The sequence below is a fragment of the Diceros bicornis genome, chromosome X, assembly GCF_020826845.1.
Source record: "Diceros bicornis minor isolate mBicDic1 chromosome X, mDicBic1.mat.cur, whole genome shotgun sequence".
Taxonomy (NCBI): Eukaryota; Metazoa; Chordata; class Mammalia; order Perissodactyla; family Rhinocerotidae; genus Diceros; species Diceros bicornis.
The window spans coordinates 59,694,646-59,713,624 of NC_080781.1; the positions used below are offsets into that span (position 1 = coordinate 59,694,646).

General features: G+C 40.3%; 1 protein-coding gene across 9 annotated transcripts in view; it reads left to right on the top strand.

The window, feature by feature from the left end:
* HEPH (hephaestin) overlaps positions 1-18,979 on the top strand; it is a 153,984-nt gene that overhangs the window by 20,183 nt on the left and 114,822 nt on the right. For 4 of the 9 annotated variants that reach the window (XM_058536031.1, XM_058536032.1, XM_058536037.1 and 1 more), the window contains exons 8-11: positions 4,245-4,376; positions 12,983-13,194; positions 14,155-14,305; positions 16,649-16,861. In XM_058536031.1, the coding sequence (XP_058392014.1) occupies positions 4,245-4,376; positions 12,983-13,194; positions 14,155-14,305; positions 16,649-16,861 (708 nt within the window). The remainder of the gene's footprint in view (positions 1-4,244; positions 4,377-12,982; positions 13,195-14,154; positions 14,306-16,648; positions 16,862-18,979) is intronic. The other 5 variants (XM_058536035.1, XM_058536036.1, XM_058536039.1 and 2 more) reach the window with 3 other exon arrangements.

Sequence of the window (18,979 nt, forward strand, 5' to 3'; positions counted from 1 at the left end):
CCATTTTTTAACTTTTTTTTCTCAGTGTTTTAGTAGTCCTTCTCTGTTCCTTTCTTCTTCTATACAGAATTGATGGTCACTTTAGTTTGACCTCTGTCTGAAAGCTGTACTCTTTAACTCCCCTCCTCCCTCCTTTTATGTTTTTGATATCATATCTAACCTCTTTTTTGTGCTTTTGTATCCATTACCCTCTTATCATGAAAATAGATAATTTTTCCTATTTGTGGTCTTCTCTTTTCCCCTTAAATCAGTCCCTTTAACATTTCTTGTAGCACTGGTTTCTTGGTGACCAGCTCCTTTAATTTTTGCTTGTCTGGGAAATTTTTGATCTCTCCTTCCATTTTGAATGATAACCTTGCTGGGTAGAGTATTCTTGGCTGTAAGTTTTTTCCTTTTAGCATTTTAAATATATCGTGACATTCTCTTCTAGCCTTTAAGGTTCTTGCTGAGAAGTCAGCTGATAGCCTTATGGGGTTTCCTTTGTATGTAACTTGATATTCTCTTGCGGCTTTTAGGATTCTCTCTTTATCTTTAATTCTGGACATTTTGATTATGATGTGTCTTGGTGTGGGCCTCTTTGGATTTATCTTGTTTGGGGCTCTCTGTGCTTCCTGTACCTGGATGTCTGTTTCCTTTCTCAGGTTAGGGAAGTTTTCATCTATTATTTCTTGAAATAGTTTCTCTGCCCCCTTGTCTCGCTCTACTCCTTCCGGGACACTGATAACACGGATGTTAGTGTGCTTGATGTTGTCCCAGAGGTCCCTTAGACTATCCTCACTCTTTTTAATTCTTTTCTCTATTACCTGTTCAGCTTAGGTAATTTCTTCTAGTCTTTCCTCCAGCTCACAGATCCGTTCTTCTGTATCCTCTACTCTACTTTTGAGTCCCTCTAGTGAATTTTTCATTTCCAGTATTGTATTTGTCATTTCTGATTGGTTCTTTTTATTTCTTCCATTTCTTTGTTGACATTCTCACTGAGTTCATCTATTCTTCTCCCCAGATCAGTGAGCATCCTTAACACTCTTAGTTTGAACTCTCTGTCGGGTACGTTGCTCATTTCTGTTTCACTTTGTTCTTTTTCTGGGGTTTTGTCCTGTTCCCTTACTTGGAATGTATTCCTTTGCCTCCTCATTTTGCCTCTTTCCCTGTGCTTGTGTTTATGTATTAAGTAGGCCAGCTATGTCTCCTGTTCTTGGATAGGTGACCTTATGTAAGTGATGCCTTAGGAGGCTTCCAGTGTGCTTCCCTCAGTTCTCAACATTCCAGGGGTGACCCCTATATGTGCTACCTGTGTCCTTCTGTTGTGGCCTGTTTGCTCTCCCTGTAGGCACCCAGGGAGGCCGAGTTATGCTCCTGGCCAGCTGTTGTAATGCTCAGCTGCTTGTACTTGTTGTGGGCCCTTCAGTCTCTTTATCAGGTATGGGGAGCCCCAGCCCAGTTGGCTGCAAGTTCTAATACCACATTTGTGTTGCAGTATTTCTTTTAAGTGAGTAGGCCCCCAGCATGGCAAGTTGTTAGGCTCAGGGCCTTACAATTGCTGTAAGCCTCTAGCCTATTAGGTCTCTTGTCAGCTCTCTGAAGGTTGCAGCTGGGTGGGGCTGGCCTCAGGCACAGGAGCACCCAATTGTTTCAGACTTTGGAAGGTGGGGCAAACCCCCTACGTGGGCCTTTGAGAAGCACAAGTCTCCTGCAGCTGACAAGCCCTGCCGCCCACAGGTCCACACACACAGTCAACACAGTCCTGCCCCGTGTGCGCACCCCGACCTCCTGATGCGGACTCAGTCTCTCCAAGGCCGGAGCCCCACACACTCTACCACTGCCCCACACTCTCCACCCGCTCCTTGTGCACACCCTGCCCTGCTTAAGTCGACTCAGTTGCCAGGCTGCAGAGAATCCAGTCACCAATCTATGCAGGCCCACAAGTTGCCTGAGGGCTTGTTGTTGTGTGGGGCCAGTCTCTAGGGTGGGCTGCCTGCCCTGGCTGAGCTGGATTAAATCTGTGCTCTAGTGGGTGGAGCAGACCCTGGGCTAGCAGGCCTCAGGGAGAACTCCAATGGCATCCGTGTCAGCACGCCCACACCAGGCCACAACAATGGCCGCCGCCAATGTCCCAGTCCCTGGAGAGGTCTCACCCCTCAAGGAGATGCACTCAGGGCCTATTAGGTGAGTCTCTTTTCACCACACCACTGTTCACCTTTCTTCCTGGTGATTTTAGGCCACTTTCTGAAATGGATGAGTTTGCGCATGGGCCCTTTAAGAGCCGGTCTTAGTTTCTTTGTGAACTGGGTTTTCTGGGGGTACTCCCCAATGTTTCAGTAGCAGGCACAGTCAGATATTATGCCACTCGTCTCTATTGTGCTTGGTCCACAAAATGCCCACAGCGGGGGCGCTCCCTGGCTCAGGGCCCCGCGCCTCCATGGAGGCTGCGTACCTGTGAGCTGCTCCCGGGCGGCCGTGAAGCTGGTGGCTTGTGAAGGTGGTGTTTTTCCTCTCCAGAAGGGAGTCTCTGCCTCTTCTACCTCAGTTAGGATTGTCTGTTGTTGCAGAAGTTCCTCTTATCCAGTTTTCAGTTCTGTCTCAGGGGTAATTTTTCCACGAGTAGTTGTAAATTGGCTGTGTCCATGGGAGGAGTTGAGTTCAGAGTCTGCTTACACCGCCATCTTGACTTCTCTCCTCCCCACTTTCATTTCTGGTTTTACTAATTTATGTTTTCTCTCTTTTTTCTTAGTCCATCTAGGTTAAGATTTGTTAATTTTGTTGATCTTTTCAAAGAACTAACTTTTGGTTTCATTGATTTTATCTCATCCCAGCACTAAACAGGCTGACCCTGCTTAGCTTCCAAGATCAGATGAGATCAGGCACACTCAGGGTGGTATGGTCGTAGACTCATTGATTTTCCTTAGTGTTTTTCATATTCTCTGTTTCATTTATCTCCAACCTAATCTTTATTATTTTATTCTTTTTGCTAGCTTTGGGTTTAGTTTTTATTTTTCTAACTCCTTAAGTTGTAACGTTAAGTTGTTGATTTGAGATCTTATTTTTTTAACATATAACATAAAACATATATAGTTTTATAGCTATAAAGTTCTCCCTTAACATCTCTTTCACTGCATCTCATGTTTTGGTGTGTTGTGTTTTCATTTTCATTTGCCTCTAAGTATTTTTAAATCTTTTGTGATTTCTTCATTGATCCGTTAGTTGTTTGAAAGTGTGTTGTTTGATTTCCACAGTTTTTTAAATTTTCCAGTTTTCCTACTGTTATTGATTTCTAACTTCATCCCATTGTGGTTCGAGGAGATATTTTGTATGATATCTTTTTAAATCTATTGAGACAATTTGTGGCTTAATATATGGTCTATCCTGAAAAGTGTTTTACGTGCACTTGAGAAGAATATATTCTGTTGTCGTTGGGTAGAGTATTCTGTATGTATTAGATTTAGTTGGTCTATTGTGTTGCTTAAGTCTTCTATTTCCTTACTTATCTTCTGTCTGGTTGTTTTATCCATTATATGAGTGGGGTATTGATTCCAAGTCTTTGAGCAGAGGTGGAGCATTAGGTGTGGAAATTGAGTAGAAACCAAGCCAGAAACTCTGAACTATGGCTAGAGCTAGCATAAATGCTCAGGTATAGTCTTGGTGTTTCTGACTGGTCTCAAAGGGGACCCAAGTTAGGTTAGAGGTAGTGGGTAGAGGAGCAAAGAAAAGTCAAGGAGTCATGGCTAGACCACCTAGTCCAGGGCCTGGAGAGAAGATATAATAATTTCATCTGCTCAAAAGTAGTTTAAGATTGAGGCAAGCTTAGATATTTAGATGAGTCCTACCAGGAAATGAAGCTATGGGACCTGGGGCAATAACGGTAGAGGAAATGGGATTGGATCTGACAGTGGGATGGAAGAAAGCCCTGGCTTCAGGTCCTGTCTCTGTTCCTAATCAGTCATTTGAATTTGGGCAGATCAATACCACCTCTCTGAGCTGCAGTTTCCTCATCTGTAAAATGAAGATATACCCTGCCCTGTATACCTTAGGATAATGTTTGAGGATCAAATTAATATAATGGATTTCAAGTGCTTTTTATAGCACAGTTATAACTGTAAATTGCAATATATTTGGAAGAGATTATTGTTATCATTGCAAAGACAGGATTTCTCTTTCTCACTTTCCTTTTTTCCCTTCCCTTTTCTTCTTTCCATCCTCTCTGGTTACCATTGTTTTCATTTTCATTATCTGTCTTTCCTATTTTCCAGGTCCAGTAATACGGGCTGAGGTGGGTGACACCATCCAGGTGATCTTCTACAACCGTGCCTCCCAGCCATTCAGCATACAGCCTCATGGGGTCTTTTATGAGAAAGACTATGAGGGAACTGTGTACAATGATGGTGAGCAGACAGTGTTTCCAACTAATTTGGGCTGCAGGTAATAGCAGGTAGCTTTAGAGGACAAATAAATAAGGGAGGGAAAGAGAGAGAGGGAGGCAGAATTAATTTCATGTGTGGAAGTTGTGAATGAATGTATTATATTATAGTGAGGCAGATCTGGGCTCAATCAGAGACAACTTATTTTAAATATATTTAAATAAATTCTGACTATAAAAATAACATATCTATTATAGAATTTCAAAAAATATGGAAAACTATAAAATAAATACATTCATAAATAAACTGCTATTACACTTTGATATACCTTTTAATATTTTTATGTGCTTATAAAAATGTATATATTTATAGACTTGTGATCATATGGTTTGTGAAGTTTTGTATCATACTATTTTCATTTATCATATTGTGTCCATTTTCCCATGCTGTTATGATGATATAAACATTTTAATGACTACATAATACTCTATCACATGGATTTGCCATAATTTATTTACCTTATCCTCCATTGTTTGGACGCATAGGACTTTTTAAAATTATTTCTGAATATTGTAAATCATGTTGGAATGAATGAATACATACGTTTGATTTGGATTACTGTCTCAGGAGAAAATCCTAGAAGTGGGATTATTGTGTAATTATTTTCTTGTTTTCTCTCAGAATAATATTAACACATGCTAATCCTAAGCAAAAAATATCAAAAAATACTGAAAGCACAAAGGGCAAAGTTACAGATAAATCTAGAATAAAAGTACGTTCTACAAGGCAACTGGTCTAGTCTCTTCAAGAAGTCAGTGCCACAGGGCAAAAAAAATTAAAGAGACAGCACCAAAGGCAACATGCAAACCTCGTCTGATCCTGGTTATAAAAAAATAGTCTTAAGAGATATTTTGGAGATAATTCGAAATTTTTATATAGACTAGATGTTAGATAATATTAGAATAATTTCTTAGGTATGGTAATGTTATTGTGGTAACATAGGAGATGCTTACTGACTTATTTAGAAGCAAAATGTCATGATGCTTGCATTTTACTTCCCAATGATTTAGCAAAAGCAAACAAACAAAAACTTTGTGTGTGTGTGTTTAGATATACACATAGATGTAGGTAAATTAAAGATAGCAAAACGTTAATAACGCCAGGTGGTAGGGTAATTATTGTACTATCCTGTATAGTTTTCTCTATGTTTGAAAATTTAAAGAGTTAGGAACAATGAATAAATTAAAAAAATATAAGTTGTAACCATCCTAAATTAGACCACCCTGTTATAAGTTATACTACAAATATCCCTGCGTATGTTTCTTTGCACACTTTTATTGTTTTTTCTTCAGAATATATATATATTATTTTTCATTTTTAAGTGAGTTTTTTTATTGATATTTTAATGGTTTCAAACATTGTGAAATTTTGGGTTGTACATTTTTGTTTGTCCATCACCATATATATGACTCCCTTCACCCCTTGTGCCCACCCCCCACCCCGACTGCCCCTGGTAACCACAGTCCAGTTTTCGCTGTCCATGTGTTGGTTTATATTCCACATATGAGTGAGATCATACAGTGTTTGTCTTTCTTTTTCTGGCTTATTTCACTTAAAATAATACACTCCAGGCCCATCCATGTTGTTGCAAATGGGACGATTTTGTCTTTTTTTATGGCTGAGTAGTATTCCATTGTATATATATACCACGTTTTCTTAATCCAATCATCAGTCGAGGGACACTTAGGTTGCTTCCACTTCTTGGCTATGGTGAATAATGCTGCAATGAACATAGGGGTGCATAAGCCTCTTTGGATTGTTGATTTCAGGTGCGTTGGATAGATTCCCAGTAGTGGGATGGCTGGATCATAGGGCATCTCTATTTTTAATTCTTTGAGGAATCTCCATACCGTTTTCCATAGAGGCTGCACCAATTTGCATTCCCACCAGCTGTGTATGAGGGTTCCTGTTTCTCCAATCCTCTCCAACATTTGTTGTTTTTTGTCTTGGTGATTATAGCCTTTCTAACGGGCGAGAGGTGGTATCTTAGTGTTGTTTTGATTTGCATTTAGCTGATGATTAATGATGTTGAGCATCTTTTCATGTGCCTATTGGCCATCTGTATATCTTCCTCGGAGAAGTGTCTCTTCATATCCTCTGCCCATTTGTTGATCGGGTTGTTTGTTTTTTTGTTGTTCGTTTGTGTGAGTTCTTTATATATTATGGAGATCAACCCTATGTCAGATGTATGTTTTGCAAATATTCTCTCCCAGCTGGTTGGTTGTCTGTTCATCTTGATTCTGGTTTCATTTGTCTCATAAAAGCTCTTTAATCTGATAAAGTCCCACTTGTTTATTTTTTCTTTAGTTTCCCTAGTCTGGGTAGGCATGTCATCCGAAAAGATTCCTTTAAAACCAATGTCTAATAGTGTGTTGCCTATATTTTCTTCTATGAGTTTTATAGTTTCAGGTCTCACCTTCAGGTCTTTGATCCATTTTGAGTTAATTTTTGTGAATGGCGATAGCACATGGTCCACTTTCATTCTTTTGCATGTGGGTGTCCAGTTTTGCAAACACCATTTATTGAAGAGACTTTCCTTTCTCCATTGCATGTTCTTAGCACCTTTGTCGAAAATTAGCTGTCCGTACATGTGTGGTTTTATTTCTGGGCTTTCAATTCCGTTCCATTGATCTGTGTGTCTGTTTTTGTACCAGTACCATGCTGTTTTGATTACTATAGCTTTGCAGTATGTTTTGAAGTCAGGGCTTGTGATGTCTCCTGCTTTGTTCTTTTTCCTTAGGATTTCTTTAGCTATTCGGGGTCTTTTGTTGCCCGATATAAATTTTAGTATTCTTTTTTCTATTTCTGTGAAGAATGTCATTGGGATTCTGACTGGGATTGCGTTGAATCTGTAGATTGCTTTAGGTAATATAGACATTTTAACTATGTTTATTCTTCCAATCCATGTGCATGGGATATCTTTCCATTTCTTTATGTCATCATGGATTTCTTTCAATAATGTCTTGTAGTTCTCATTGTATAGGTCCTTCACCTCCTTGGTAAGATTTATTCCTAGGTATTTTATTCTTTTTGATGCAATTGTAAATGGTATTATCTTTTTGAGCTCTCTTTCTGTTAGTTCATTATTAGCATACAGAAATGCAACTGATTTTTGTAGATTGATTTTGTACCCTGCAACTTTGTTGTAGCTGTTGATTGTTTCTAATAGTTTTCCAACAAATTGTTTAGGGTTTTCTATATATACAGTCATGTCATCTGCAAATAGTGAGAGTTTCACTACTTCGTGACCTATTTGGATTCCTTTTATTCCTTTTTCTTGCCTAATTGCTCTGGCCAAAACCTCCAGTACTATGTTAACAGGAGTGGTGAGAGTGGGCAGCCCTGCCTCGTTCCTGTTCTCAGAGGAATGGCTTTCAGTCTTTCCCCGTTGAGTATGATGTTGGCTGTGGGTTTGTCATATATGGTCCTTATTATGTTGAGGTACTTTCCTTCTATTCCCATTTTATTGAGAGTTTTTATCATAAATGGATGTTGTATCTTGTCAAATGCCTTCTCTGCATCTATTGAGATGATCATGTGGTTTTTATTCTTTGTTTTGTTGATGTGATGTTTCACGTTGATTGATTTGCTGATGTTGAACCATTCCTGCGTCCCTGGTATAAATCCCACTTGATCATGGTGTATGATCTTTTTAACGTATTGTTGTATTCGGTTTGCCAATATTTTGTTGAGGATCTTTGCATCAATGTTCATCAGCGACATTGGCATGTAATTTTCTTTCTTTGTATTGTCTTTGTCTGGTTTTGTTATCAAGGTGATGTTGACCTTGTAGAATGATTTAGGAAGTGTTCCATCTTCCTCTATTTTTTGGAATAGTTTGAGAAGGATGGGAATTAAATCTTCTTTGAATGTTTGGTAACATTCACCGGAGAAGCCAGCTGGTCCTGGACTTTTATTTTTTTGGAGGTTTTTGATTACTATTTCAATCTCTTTACTTGTTATTGGTCTATTCAGATTCTCCATTTCTTCTTGGTTCAATTTTGGGAGGTTGTATAAGTCTAAGAATTTATCCATTTCTTCTAGATTGTCCACTTGGTTGGCATATAATTTCTCATAGTATTCTCTTATAATCCTCTGTATTTCCTTGGTGTCCATTGTAATTTCTCCTCTTTCATTTCTAATTTTATTTACTTGAGCCTTTTCTCTTTTTTTCTTAGTAAGCCTGGCTAAGGGTTTGTCTATTTTGTTTATCTTCTCAAAGAACCAACTCTTTGTTTCATTAATCCTTTCTACTGTTTTTTTGGTCTCAATTTCATTTATTTCTGCTCTGATTTTCATTATTTCTCTCCTTCTGCTGGGGTTGGGCTTTGTTTGTTCTTCTTTTTCTAGTTCTGTTAGGTGTAATTTAAGGTTGCCTCCTTGGGCTTTTTCTTGTTTGTTAAGGTGGGCTTGTATCGCTATGAGTTTCCCTCTCAGGACCGCTTTTGCTGCATCCCATATGGTTTGGTATGGCATATTATCATTTTCGTTTGTTTCCAGATAGTTTTTGACTTCTCCTTTAATTTCATCAATGATCAATTGGTTGTTCAGTAGCATGTTGTTTAATCTCCACATTTTTGTCACTTTCCCAGTTTTTTTTTCATGGTTCATTTCCAGTTTCATAGCCTTATGGTCTGAAATGATGCTTGTTATGATTTCAATCTTCTTAAATTTATTGAGGCTTGCTTTGTTTCCCAACATATGGTCTATCCTAGAGAATGTTCCATGCGCGCTTGAGAAGAACGTGTAGTCAGCTGTTTTTGGACGGAGTGCTCTGTATATGTCTACTAGGTCCATCTCGTCCAGTTTTTCATTTAAGTCTAATATTTCTTTATTGACTTTTTGTCTGGATGATCTATCCGTTGTTGTAAGTGAGGCGTTATGATCCCCTACTATTATTGTGTTGTTGTTGATGTCTCCTTTTAGGTTTGTTAATAGTTGCTTTATGTACATTGGTGCTCCTATGTTGGGTGCATATATATTTATAAGTGATATATCTTCTTGATGGAGTGTCCCTTTTATCATTATATATTTCCCTTCTTTGTCTTTCTTAACCTGTTTTATCTTGAAGTCTACTTTGTCTGATATGAGTATGGCAACGCCTGCTTTCTTTTGTTTGCCATTAGCTTGCAGTATTGTCTTCTATCCTTTCACTCTGAGCCTGTGCTTGTCTTTAGTGCTAAGATGTGTTTCATGAAGGCAGCATATTGTTGGGTTTGCTTTTTAATCCATCCTGCCACTCTGTATCTTTTGATTGGAGAGTTCAATCCATTTACATTTAGGGTAATTATTGATATATGAGGGCTTAATGTTGCTGTTTTATCACTTATTTTCTGGTTCTTTTGCATTTCCTTTGTTTCTTGTCCCATTTGTTTCGGACTGTCAATTCAGTTTGGTTGTTCTGTCTTATGACTCTTCTAGTTTTCTCTTTGTTTATCAGATGTGGTTTTGTTTTGATTATTTGTTTAGCGGTTACCTTGATGTTTGGGCAAAAAATCTTGTGTATGAGATAGTTCATTATCTAATGGCCTCCTATTTCCTTATACTAAGTCAATTCAGTCACTTTCTTCTTCCCCTTCTAAATTGTTCTTGTTATACCTTGTTCTATCTTGTGTTGTGGCTGTGTGTTTACAGTGATGAGGTTAAAATTATTTTTGGTGAGTTTCTTCCTTTGATCTTTGAGTTTAGTATTTAAGTGGTTGCTATCCTATTCCGGTAAAGATGTATTTTTCTGAGTTTTTCTACCTACTTTTCTCCTTGCCCCAAGTTTTGTGTTCCCTTTCTCTTCTTTTGTTCAGGGCTGTGGGCCTTCTTGATTATTTCTTGTAGTGGGAGTCTCGTGGCCATGAACTCCCTTAGCTTTTGTTTATCTGCGAGAGTTACTATTTCTCCATCATATTAGAAGGATATTTTTGCTGGATAGAGTATTCTTGGCTGAAAGTTTTTGTCTTTCAGTATTTTGAATGTATCATTCCAGTCTCTTCTCGCCTTTAAAGTTTCTGTTGAGAAATCCTCTGAGAGCCTGATGGGAGTTCCTTTGTACGTTATTTTTTATTTTTGTCTAGCTGCCCTTAATATTGTTTCTTTGTCGTTGACCCTGGATAGCCTTACCACTAGCTGTCGTGGTGAAGGCCTTTTTCTGTTAATATATATAGGTGTCCTGTTGGCTTTGCTTACTGGTATTTCCTGCTCCTTCCCCAGATTTGGGAAATTCTCAGCTATTATTTCCTTGAATAGGCTCTCTGTTCCTCTTTCCCTCTCTTCTCCCTCAGGAATACCTATAATTCTTATGTTACATTTTCTAATAGAGTCAGATATTTCTCGGAGTCTTTCTTCATTTCTTTTTAGTCTTAGTTCTCTCTCCTCTTCCATCTGGAGTATATCTGTATTCCTATCCTCTAAAGTGCTAATTCTTTCCTCCATATTGTCAGCTCTGTTCTTTAAAGATTCCAGATTCTCCTTTATCTCCTCCATTGTGTTCTTCATCTCCAACAGGACTGATTGGTTTTTCTTTATGATTTCAATCTCTTTTGTGAAGAAACTCCTAATCTCATTGAATTGTTTTTCTGTGTTGTCTCGTATTTCGTTGAGTGTTTTTATGATAGCTATTTTGAAATCTCTGTCATTTAGATTATGGATTTCTGTGTCTTCGGGGTTGATTTCTGGGTGCTTGTCATTTTGTTTCTGGTCTGGTGATTTCATACAATTTTGCATTGTGTTTCCTGTGTTGGTTTTGTTTTTCCTCATCCTGGAAATCTCTGGTTGCAATTTCCACCTGCCGCCACTGTCTGGTGTTAAAGGGCTGTGTAGTCTAAGCCCCCTGCGCTCTGCCCCGGTTTTTCTGCTGCGATCTGCAGTTTTGTTTTGTTTTTGTTTTTATTTTTCTCGCTGAGATCGATGGGTCCAGTCGTTTGATCAGATCTGCCGTGGATTGCTTGGTCTGATCTGTCATGAATCTCTTGGTCTGGTCTGCCATGGATCGCTAGGTCTGGTCTGGTCTGTTGAGCTGCAGGGTCCGGTTTGTGGGGAGGGGGGAGCTCTCTCTTTTGCCCTCTGAGTCCCTGACATGGGAGGCTTCTTGTTTGCCCCTCTTTATCCGCTCTCTGTGGTGCTCAGATGTTGATGGTAGCCCTGTGGCTCTTCTGAGTCCTCTGTGTGGGAGTTTCCCACTAGCTGAGAGAGTCCGAAGAGCTACGGTTTCCCCGCCAGGGGCCCCCCCTCCCCCCTCTCTGGGAGCCACGCGGACTGGGATCACTGATCTGATGGGGAGGGAGAGGAGTTCTCCTTACCTCTCCCCACTTCCTCCGGGGGCCCAGCACGTTCCACTCTCAGATGTGCCGCAGTGTGGATCTTTCCACTCTAGCTTTTCACTGTCTGGGATTCCGTAGTTGGTCTGTGACTGTTCCTTTTGTTGTATCTTGTCGGGGGAAGAGTTCATGGGAAACCTCACTCCGCCATGATGCTGACGTCACCCAGAATATATTTTTAATATGTGGAATTGCTATGTGAGAGAGCACTCACAATAAAATTTTTGATACCTATGTCCAAATTTCTCTCTGGGAAAATTTGCAGTCACATCAATTTGGAGTTCCATCAACAGTAACTGAGAGGGAGGGCCCATTTTCTTACACCCTCATCAACACAGTGCAGCCATTTTAATCTTTGTCAAATGTCAGCCTTGTAGTCAAACAACGGCAACGAAATTCACTTTTTATTTGATTTGCATTAGGTTGAACATTCTTTTCAATGTTTTTTGCGTTACTTACTTTCTTGTGGGCATGAACGTTTTTAAGGCTTTTGATACGTTTTGTCAACATTTTTCCAAAAGGGCTATTCTCATTTACAGTTACCCTTTTTATAGGTGAGTGAGAGGTGTAGGTGCCATCTGAGCCAGCCACTTCTCACAAGCACTGATTATTATAATTTGTAAAATCTTACTAATTTGATAGGCAAAAAAGTTATCTAGCTATTCTCATTTGTACTTCTTTGATTTCTAATACATTTGAAATTTTTAAATAAAATTTCTATGCATTGCCTGATCATGACTTGTGTCCATTTAAGAAATCACAGACAATATTTTTTCACATATACACATACATACGTAACATATACACATCCACATGTACATACATACATATAGAAAAGAAAAAGTGTGCAACAATCAGCACCGTTCAAAGATGAAACAGGCTATGATGGCAGGTAGTGAATCTCCCATCTCTGGAGATTTTTAAGCAAAGGTAGGGATACAAGAGGAAATGAATATATGTTTTCAAATGAGGGGTATTCCAAATAAGTTTTACAGGCCCTTTTAGTCCTTGGATCCTATGAGTTTAGAAAACTGAAACCTGGGGAAGTTTAAATTTCCCCAGTTCATGTAATCAGTAGTGACAGAACCTGAAGCTAAACTCTAAGTTTCTTGACTCCTACCCAGGATCTTTTTCAATATTCAATATTCCATGTTGCTGCTGCTCCAAAATTCCTTTGTAGTTTATGTTCTTTACCCCACATTTTAGCTCTGATGATCCTCACTCTAGCCAATGTGAGTAAGGAGTCTTATGTTTTCCCTGCAGGCTCATCCCATCCTGGCTTAGTAGCCAAGCCCTTTGAAAAAGTAATATACCGCTGGACTGTCCCCTCGCATGCTGGCCCTACTACTCAGGATCCTGCCTGTCTCACCTGGATGTACTTCTCTGCTGCAGATCCCATAAGAGATACAAATTCTGGTCTGGTGGGCCCTCTGCTGGTGTGCAAGGCTGGTGCCTTGGGTGCAGATGGCAAACAGGTATTGCCAGGGTTTCTGGCTGGAAAGTCTGTCTGGAAAAGATGAGGCTGTGTTGCTGAATGGGAGTTAAGCATGGAACTGGGTTCTAGAGGTAAGGGAATAGAAAAAAAGTAACCAAGCTATTGAATAAGAAATTAATAGTTACTGACCTCATGCTATTCTTGTACTCACAGACACACATATTCCTTAGTCTCTAGTACTATCTATTTTATATTCTTCCATCATTTCCTCATTTTTTCAACCTCAGTGGCCCTAACTCTTGCTCCTAATTCCTAAATATGCATTAATATTTGTTTGTCTTCTCTTATATCCAGCCCACCATTTCTAGCTGTGCAACCTTGGACAAGTTACTTAACCTCTATTTGCCTCAGTTTCCTCATCTGTAGTAAAGGATTAACGATGGAAGAAGGTATCTTGGGTTTCTGTGAGGATTAATTCAAATGATCCATATAAAGTGCTTAGCACAGTGTCTGGTACATAGTAAGCATTCAGTAAATGTTAACAGTAATAATAGTAGTAATAATAATAAAAATAATAGTGTATTAATTATAATTATTTTTTCTATCATTTTCTAATTCCTTCCCCCCTGGAGTCCTTCTCTGATCTCCTAGCCACCTTTCCCCACTCCTCTCCATAGGTAACTCCAAGAGCTTTTCTATCACACTCTTCTCCATAACCCTCATCTATTGCTTCTTCTCTGCCCCCTTTCATACATTCCTCCCCTCCAGTCTTGTTGCTTTATTCTAACCTCTTTCACCCACCTGTAATTTGAGGTTACTTGAGGAAAAATTGTCTAGCAACAGCTGCAACTCTAGGTAGGAGATGTGAGCTTGGCTGTGTGTCTGGAAAAGGAAATGAGGAAGAATTAGAATTAGGGATCATTGGGTCTGGAGCTGAATAGTCCACAACTGCTGAAACCATTGTCATTCTCCTCTCTGTTCTCTCTCACTGGGCCTACAGAAAGGGGTGGATAGAGAATTCTTCCTCTTATTCACTGTCTTGGATGAGAACAAGAGCTGGTACAGCAATGCCAATCAAGCAGCTGCTATGTTGGATTCCCGACTGCTCTTAGAGGATTTCAAGGGTTTCCAAGACTCCAATCGGATGCATGGTATGAGAAGTTGCCCTGAGCTACAACTGAACGGTTACAAGTAAAATCTAACCTAAACTTAATCATGACCTATCCCTGATAACACTTAACCCATTGATTATCTCTGCCCAAGAAACAAGCTAACTTGAAAGATTAAACCTAAGATGACAGATCTTATACTTAACATCTTCTTATGCTGTGTCCTGTGTTACACAGTATGGAGGATGCTGGAAAAAGGTACTGTGAAATGAGGATTACACCCAAGGAATCCACTAGAAAGTGAGGAGAGTAAGCTGGGATGATACCTTTCCAGTCTTCTCTCTTTTTCCCTTATCACCAACTAATCTTACTCCTCAACCCCATGTTCCAGCCAAACAGGGCTATTTTTCTCTATATGAACATACCTTGTACTTTTCTGACTTCCTTCTTTTGCAATGCTTTGCCTTCCATTTGAAATGTCCCTCCTTATATCTTTGTCTTTGGCCTATGGAAATTCTTCCCATTCTCTAAGGCCCTACTCAAAAGCTACCTCTCCTATGTGACCATTTCTTATCACCCAAGTTCAGGATGATAACACCCTCTTCTGAACTACTATTTCATTTTTATTAGACTATTTTAATAGCAAGTTTCATGCACTCCTCCATATTGTAGTTATTTGTTACATGGCTTTTGACTTCTGCTGAAATGTAGTCTCCTTAAAGGTGAGTATTGTTTGTTGCTTATCTCTGTATCCTCTACACTGTCTAATACACAGTAAATGTTTATTGATCTAGTGAACTACAAGATTAATGAGTAGGTGGGTGAGTGGGTGAGTGAATGAATGGGAAGACATGTTCCCAATTTGCAAGGGGCTCCCAAAATTTTGCAATGAGACATGACTAATAACATCTATGAACCAACTATAAAACAATCCAAGATGGACTAAAAGTAAGTGCTAAATTCTGTGGAACAGCTTTTAAGTGACATAGAGTTCAGAGGAGGAGAACATTAATGAGGAACAATCCAACTAAAGGATTCCTGGAACAAGGGAGTGCTTGAGCTAGAGTTTGAAGCATCTATAGGTTTGTAATCAGACATTACAGGCGGGGAAAGCAGAATCAGGAGGTTAGCAGTGTTCCCATCAGCATCCCAGGGGATTATCAAATAGGGCAACTCATTAAAGCTGGTTCCAGTGGATGTGGGGGCGCTGAAAAGGGGTCAGCTTCAAGCAGGTTTCCCTGTAGTTTTAAGAGGAGTGTGGAGGATGGGAGGGCGTCAAGAATGAGTGTGTTGTCTTTTGGCTCCATCTCTTGGTTCTCATCACCAGTCAGTTACACCAACCAGGTAAAGTAAGACAGTCCTGCAAACCAACTTCATTCCAGTTTGAATTTATGGAGTACCTGATTAGTACCAGGAAACTGCCAGGTGCTTGAGCAGTCACCCAGATACAGGAAAAAAGATGTGCTTCCTGCTAGGCCAATATGGTGTGGGAGATAGATTTATAAGTAAATCACTGGACTCTGTGGTCAGTGATATGGCAGAATTTTGTGAGGGAAAAATTTCATGGAAACCAGAGAGAGAGTAATAACTCTGATTCAGAGGGGAGGTGACCTTTGGGCTGGACCATGATGGATGATTAGCAGTTTACTATAGAGAGAGACCAGAAGGAAAGATTATTCCAGGCAGAGGGAACAGCATGTGAAAAGTCAACAAGTGTTTTCTAAGCAACTACCATGTTTAAGGCTTTGCAGATGCAGAGGCAAATAGAGCTAACAGGGTAATGATGTGTGTATGTATGTGTGTGAGAGGGGGTGGGAGGATAGACTGCAGGCAGAGGTACCAGGGAGGAGCCTTTTGCAGGAATTCAGGCCAGAGATGATGAGGGCTAGAACCATGGCAGTGTCAGTGAAGATGAAGAGGAGAAGACAGATTGAAAGCTGAATATGGAACTTGGGGAACCCCGACACTTTATGAGAACAAGAGGAAGGAGGAACAATCAGGTTTTAAGAAAATCAAGAAAGTGTGGTGCGATAGAAGCCAAGGGAGGAGAGTTTCAAGAGAGTGGAAATAGGAGAGGTTGGTGCTTTTGCGTATGTGTGAATGAGTTGTGGTAGGGGAGAGTAGTTCAGTTTTGCCAGGATGTGGATCATGGTGGAGGAGAGGCAAGAGATGAGGCCAGAAAGACCAGTTGGGCCCTCATCTCAAAGAAGCAAATCTTCATAAGTAGAACTAAAGTGGCTTAGGGAAGAAGGCAAAGGAGTTGAGGATGACTCAAGGATTTCAAGTTGCAGGGAACCATAGTACAGAGCTGATGCCATGCTGCTGGCCCGTGCCCAAGTAGTCTGGTCTCATCTCTCTATCCTATCTTGTGTTTTTGTTTTCCAGCCATTAATGGATTTCTGTTCTCTAACCTGCCCAGGCTGGACATGTGCAAGGGTGACACAGTGGCCTGGCACCTGCTCGGCCTGGGCACAGAGACTGACGTGCATGGGGTTATGTTCCAGGGCAACACTGTGCAGCTTCAGGGCATGAGGAAGAGTGAAGCCATGCTCTTTCCTCACACCTTTGTTATGGCCATCATGCAGCCCGACAACCCTGGTAAGTGCTTTAGCAGCTGGCCCCAAGCTGAGAGGCTTTTTTGGGCATGGAGCTGGGTGAGGGGGATGCTGGTGAAGAGAAAATAAAAATCATGTTGAGGGTACTTAGGAAGTTTTCAAAACACTTTTGTCTTCTCCCTCCTCAATGTGCACTCCATGTTCTGGTTATTTGGATTCTCTTCTCTGCTGCGGACAGAATAGAGTGAAGAGCTGAGGAAGCTCTTTTCAGGAACAACAGGAGAGAAGTAGAGATGTTGCCCAGCATCAGGGCAATTCTTATATAGGCAGAGAGTGGACTCGGCCGTGTAGCTCCTTGGCCAAGTAGAGATTCTATAGATGCAGTCCTTGCATTGGGAGGGAGGTCCATGGGGAAGCACATCCCCACTGGGAGGGATGTGCCCATGTGATCCCAACTCTGATATTCTGTGAGAATTTCTGCAAACCTCTGATGGGAGTGGGGTGGGGTGTGCTGTAACAGCTTCAGTCCAGGAACCAGAACACAGGATTTCTAGTTCAGGCTCTTTCATTAACTTGCTGTTTAATTTTGGTCTAATCACTCCCCCTCTCTGTAGCTAGATTTATTCCTTTCTTTTCTTTCTCTGTCTGTCCCTCCCCCTCCCTTCCTCCCTCTCTTCCCTTTCTTTCCCCTCTCTCTCCCTCTCTCAGTCTCCATCTCCCTCTTCCTATTCCTCTCTCTTCCTGTCTTTCTTTCATGAAGAAATTTGACTAGAATGTTTCTTCGGATTTCGTCTATGTCTGACATTTCATATTGCAGCAGTAATTTCTCTTTGCAGTTCCTAGGGTGTATTATTTATCCAGGCAATAAGTGGCAATAGTAAGCCATCCCTGGTGGTCTAGTGGTTAAGATTCAGTTCTCTCACTTCAGAGGCCCAAGTTCGTTTCCTGGTCAGGGAAGCATATCACCCATCTGTCAGTTGTCATACTGTGGCAGCTGTGTGTTGCTGTGAGTCTGAAAGCTATGCCTTCAGTTATGTCACCAGTATTTCAAATACCAGCATGGTCACTCATGGTGGAAAGGTTTCAACAGAGTTTCCAGACTAAGACAGACTAGGAAAAAGGACCTGGCCACCGACTTCTGAAAAAATTGGCCATGAAAACCAGCAGAGCATTGTCTGATATAACACTGGAAGGTGAGAGGATGGTTCAAAAAGAGGATGACTCAAAAAGACCAGGCAAGTTTCTGCTCTGCTGTACACAGGGTCACTAGGCATTGGAATCGGCTCTACAGGGCTTGAACAACATAGGTGGTGATAGTGTTTGTAAGAAAAATCTGTTGGTTCCATGAAGTTCCTACTAAAATAATATTTCAGTTCTGTAAATTCCATTCATAGTTGGGAAAAAGATCCCTAAACAAAACAAGTCTCCTCGACATTTGTTTCAGCCTGTAACTTGGTTTGGCAAATACTTGACATAAAGGTGGTCTCCGTGGACTTTTTGGGTCCTCATTTTTGCCCATGTACCTGGGATACTTTCTTGGTCAGAGAGAGTTATTGTTAGCAAATTAGAAACAACAGTTAATGGAGCTGAAAGGAAGAACAGAAACAAGTGCTTATAGTGAGGCCTGGGTTGGGGGAACTTCTGAATAAGAAAGACCCTTCTCTCTCACCTTGGTTCCAAAGCCAAACCCTAGATTTAATCTCCCTCCTAATAAATTAACCAGGCTCCCCAGCTTTTGCAGGAATAGGTCTATCTGCCTCCCCAGGGCTTACTCTTACTTTAGATGAATGACTTTATTTTTCTATCACATTGAGGCCCAAGGAAGGTGGCTGTAGATGGCTTGAAAACATTCTGATTGGTAGTATGGGGAGTAGAGTAAGTGAATGGGTTTATAAGAGTAAAGGCTTGAAAGATTATTCTTGGTCAAGATTCCTGAGTTTTCTTACTAGAAAAATCCCAAACTCTTTTTACCTTTGCATTTTCCAGACCTTTCAAAACTCTTTCCTCTTTCTGAAGAATTCCCAAGACATAGAACATTGGAACTAGTAGATCCCCATTGAGATAATTTCAATTCACTTATTTTACTAATGTAAGAAGCAGACAGACCTGGAGGGGGGAAATGATTTGCTGAGGTTAGAAATGTTGGCTCTATTTTTTCTTT